The sequence below is a fragment of the Arachis ipaensis genome, chromosome B2 (genome assembly GCF_059453495.1).
Source record: "Arachis ipaensis isolate K30076 ecotype BB chromosome B2, ASM5945349v1, whole genome shotgun sequence".
NCBI classification, from domain to species: Eukaryota; Viridiplantae; Streptophyta; class Magnoliopsida; order Fabales; family Fabaceae; genus Arachis; species Arachis ipaensis.
In genome coordinates this window covers 24,063,424-24,067,771 of record NC_142437.1, presented here as the reverse complement: position 1 = coordinate 24,067,771, position 4,348 = coordinate 24,063,424, and the positions used below count along the sequence as shown (strand labels likewise).

Sequence of the window (4,348 nt, the reverse complement as noted above, 5' to 3'; positions counted from 1 at the left end):
AAACGATCTTGAAGTGCTTCTATTACTCCCGGATTTGATGAGTTTTTGTCTCCGTTAGATTCCGGAGTATCTTTCGGCGTAGTGTCTGCGTTTTTGTGTGGTGTTCTATCCTCTAGATCTGAATCGTGGTCATTGTCATGGTCGTCCGCCATGGTGATGGGATGACTTCCAGGTTCCCCAGCAACGGCGCCAATGTTTCGAGGGTTATCTGAAACTGTAGGTCGATCTCGGACGAGATCTTTTATGCTGATCGGAGATGACGTGTCCGGTTGTAAGAGGAGGCCGGAGCTGTCGTGTCCGACTTATTGAGCTTGGCTGCACTACTGATCCTTCACCACCGGAGGGTGGGGGTACCTGCAAGGGACTCCGATGCTTAACTTAGCAAGGGTATTAAGCAGGTTTTTAGTAGAATCAGAGTATGAGTTATACCTGGGTGCTCCAGTGTATTTATAGTGGTTGTAGAGTGACCTTTTAGATAAGATAAGTTAGTTATCTTATCTTATCTTATCTTTTTGAGTTGAGGTCAGCTTATCTTCAAGGGAACCGCCCTTATCCCAGTAGGCTTGGACTGTCTTTGGATTTGGATCGTGTTTCTCTATTTGGGCCCTTTATTGGGCTTTTCTGGTAATTTGGCCGAGCTCTTTGAGAAGAGGTCGGATGATCTGACCTGAGAAGGTCGGTCGCTTTGCCGCTAACCATCCCGGGTCGGACAGCTTGACCCAGGGTGTGAACACAGTCTGAGATTTCTAGACTTGGAAAGCATCGCAAATAGAGAGTCTCAAGGGAGGACGGCAGGCAACCGTCCATGGGGAAGGAATTGATGTTATCATAAGGATGTTCAATGTCAAGATGTGTAAGATAGTGATTACGCAAGTCCATGGATGCTAGGTACGTGACCAGCTTCTTGCAACTTCGGATGTCAAGCATTCTCAGGTTTGGTGGCAAACCCCCTTCAGGAAATGACTCAATTTCTGAGCAATCGCTTAGGAAGAGATCCTCTAGATGGGGTGCAACCATCTCAAAAGACACAAGACTAGGACAGCTGTTGATGCTTAAAGAGCAGAGACTTGAAGTTGAAGCAGCAGTAGGATATGATTCCTCCAGAGACCTCATATTTTTAATTACAGGATGAAATTCTGAGTGCAGTGAGATTTGGAAAGCTTGCCAAAGGGAAGGACACGAGTGAAAAACAACTGTCAAATATTGATACCGACTGTAATGACTCACGCAGCTTCTGCGACATTGGGAACTCTAGATATGGGCAACCGAGAATTTCCAAGTTTTGCAATGAAAAAGGCAAACATGCTCCAGGAAATGATATGGACGAATAACATCTTGAGATTCTTAAAGATTGTAGACAGTTTAGTTGGTTGCGAGCAATGGCCTCAAAGACGGCCTCCACTTGGTGGGGTCCTTCAACAGATAACTTGAGCATTGCATCTACTCTTGGGAGAGTAAAAGCAAGTTGAGCACATTGACTAATGCGAATGCTTTTCAAAGCAGGTAGTTGGCTGGGTAAATCTCCCCTTAACAAAGGACAATTTCGCATTGTAAGCACCCTAAGCCAAGGAAAAGCATCCAACTCAAACTCAGATGAAACTGAAAGCCACTCCTCCCAACAATACATATCAGAAAAACACAGAGTTTTAAGCATTGGAAAGGGTGTCCCGCAAAAAGAAGATTCATCATCTTTGTTAAACTTGGCACCGACGCGCGTTAATTTGTTAAACTCGTTAAGCTGCAAGTGCTTCAAAGAGGGTAGCTGTCCAACAGAAGGAAGCTCAAAACAATTGCTGCAGCATTTCAAGTAGATTTTGGTCATATTTCTGAAGGAAGAATGTCCTAACCAATTTGGAAATGTTTGACCCATGTACTCATTGATTGATAGCTCTCTCAAGTTTGTGTGAGGCCTTAGATTGTTGATTATATCTTGAGAATCAGCCGTATCGTTGTCCGATGACCAAGTCAAATATAGACTCCTAATGTTCTTCTTCTCAGCCATTCTTGCCTCCAAAGCTTGATCACCATCAATGACATTCTCTAATGGGCAAATGCGAAGCATCTCGTGAATATTTGCAAGAGCTCCCAATTCTTTATTCCATTATTCTCTGCAAGTTTGCCGACAACAAAGTCACTTAGTGCATGTTTGGGTGCCATTATTTTGTTAAAAAAATCCAAAAAAAGATTTTTTTTTATTTTTTAACGTGTTTGGCAAATTTCTAGTAGTAAAAATAAAAGCACTAGTAAAATCAAAAAAAGATCTTTTTTGAGAAGCTATAATTTACATCTTTTTTTTAAAAGATCTTTTTTCCTTAAAACAAGATGTTTTTCATGTAATAAATAAACAAAAAAGTACTTTTATATTGTTATACACAAACATAATAGATAGATAAAAAGACTTTTTTACATGAGATATCCAAACATAAAATTACTTTTACTTCTCTATAAGATCTTTTAAAAAAAGATAACTCGAAAAAAAAATCTTTTCTTAAAAGCTCACCCAAACAAGCCCTTAAAAACTGCAAATCCCTCATTTTGCTTATTCCTTTTGGCATCTCTTCAAGACCAGCTCCTTCAATATCAATATGACGTAAATTTACAAGATCTTGCATATTGTTGGGTAGCTTCATTAGCCAACGACATTTATTCAACTTTAATGTTTGGAGATTGTACAAAGTACACAATTCCTCAGGCAATGTCTGTATACATGTATACAAGAGATCCAAATAACGCAGATGAATCAATTTACCTATTGAATTGGGTAATGAATAAAGAGGAAATGTATTAAATGACAAAATTCTTAAGCACTTCAGCTGTGATGAAAAGATATGAGGAGCGTTTTCCATATTGAAAGGATGATCATCATCATTCAAATTTATTTCAATAAATGTCCTCACATCCTTTACCCTACCACAAGCTACAACAAGTTGCGAGCAGGGATAGTTTCCTCTTGAGTTATGCAATAAATGACGAGTTTTATTGCTGATCCTGTTATTTTTCTCAAGTTTTTTAGCTCTAAAATAGAATTCTCCAGCATAAATTGTTGCCAAATCATGCATGATATCATGAATCACATAGAAGCTGTTATCAGTACTAGAGGACTGAAAAAAGGACCTTGCAACCAATTGATCGAAATATTCACAACCAAGTTCTTCCAAAGACTTTTTTCCTTTTGGCTGTAAAAGTTCCTCTGCCATCCATAGCAAGACCAGCTCACCTTTATCAAATTCATAATCTTTTGGAAACAAAGAACAATAAACAAAGCATCGCTTTAGATTTGAAGGAAGATAATGATAGCTAATTCTTAATGCAGGAATAATCTCGTCATTTTGATCTTCAAAAACTTCCCGTAGTTCACTTTTCAATACACTATCCCAATCCCTTTCATCATAGTTTATTGTACGTAATAAGGAACCTGTGAGATATATTTTCAAAATATGTAAAAAGCTATTTTGAAGAGTTACATCTCTTCATAGAGTTGTGACTTATTCAAAAGTTATACCTGTTAAAAGGTTGCAACTATTTGAATAGTTATGTCTGCTAAAAGGTTGTAACTATTTGAAAAGTTGTGTCTATTGAGTATGTAGCTGCATGTTGCATGTACTCTGTTTCTATAAATTTCCCTCATTTCATTATTGCTGAAGAATCCATCTCAATACTTTCTTTATGCGCTAAAAAAGAATAGAAAATATTATTTTGTAAATTATCATATATCGTAAGGCTTGACTGTGTGAGTGCATAAACAAGTCAAGTGTTCTTCATCGTATCCTACAAGAAATTCGCCAGTAACCCATTTTGCACACCATTGTATATTGGTGGGGGCGAATTAAGCCTAAAGAAAAATGTGTGTAACACACGCTTTGAAGAATTGCGCTATTTGATTCACTATCTCCTTTTCTCATAACTCACAATCTTTAGGCTTAATTATTCACCAATAAAACAAAAATGGCCGCTGCATCAATTAAGGAGATGATGTCGAATTTTGTCAAGTTAGAAAGATTTGAGGGTGGAAATTTCATACGATGACAAAAGAAAATGCACTTCCTTCTCACAACACTAAAAGTGGCATATGTTCTTACCATACCAAGACCACCAGAAGTTGAAGGGGAGACCATTGCAGAAACACGAGCCAGGCAAAAATAGGACAACGATGACTATATATGCACCGGGCACATACTCAATGGCATGGCTGATGCACTGTTTGATGTCTACCAAAATGTTGGGAGCGCAAAAGAACTATGTGACAAATTAGAGGCAAAATATATGGCCGAGGACGCAACAAGTAAGAAATTTCTTGTCACTCGCTTTAATAATTATAAGATGATTGATGGTAGATCTGTCATGGAAC

The 4,348-nt window shown here is 38.3% G+C and overlaps 1 protein-coding gene across 1 annotated transcript; it reads right to left on the bottom strand.

The window, feature by feature from the left end:
* Positions 1-320: 320 nt before the first annotated feature.
* Positions 321-4,115, bottom strand: LOC107627024 (putative disease resistance protein At3g14460). Its single transcript, XM_016329903.1, has 6 exons — positions 4,085-4,115; positions 2,907-3,415; positions 2,501-2,699; positions 1,211-2,040; positions 668-1,098; positions 321-354 (listed from the first exon to the last, which is right to left on the bottom strand). The coding sequence occupies exons 1-6, from the start codon at positions 4,113-4,115 to the stop codon at positions 321-323; spliced, it is 2,034 nt and encodes a 677-aa protein (XP_016185389.1).
* Between the last annotated feature and the right edge of the window lie 233 nt (positions 4,116-4,348).

Excerpts from the sequence above, each read along its gene's own strand:
- LOC107627024 (XM_016329903.1), bottom strand. The coding sequence starts at position 4,115 with ATGGTCTCCCCTTCAACTTCTGGTGGTCTTG. Across the intron at positions 2,700-2,906 it reads TTGTTGTAGCTTGTGGTAGG|ACATTGCCTGAGGAATTGTG; the intron begins GTAAAGGATGTG and ends ACATGTATACAG. Across the intron at positions 1,099-1,210 it reads TGCGTGAGTCATTACAGTCG|GAATCATATCCTACTGCTGC; the intron begins GTATCAATATTT and ends AGGTCTCTGGAG.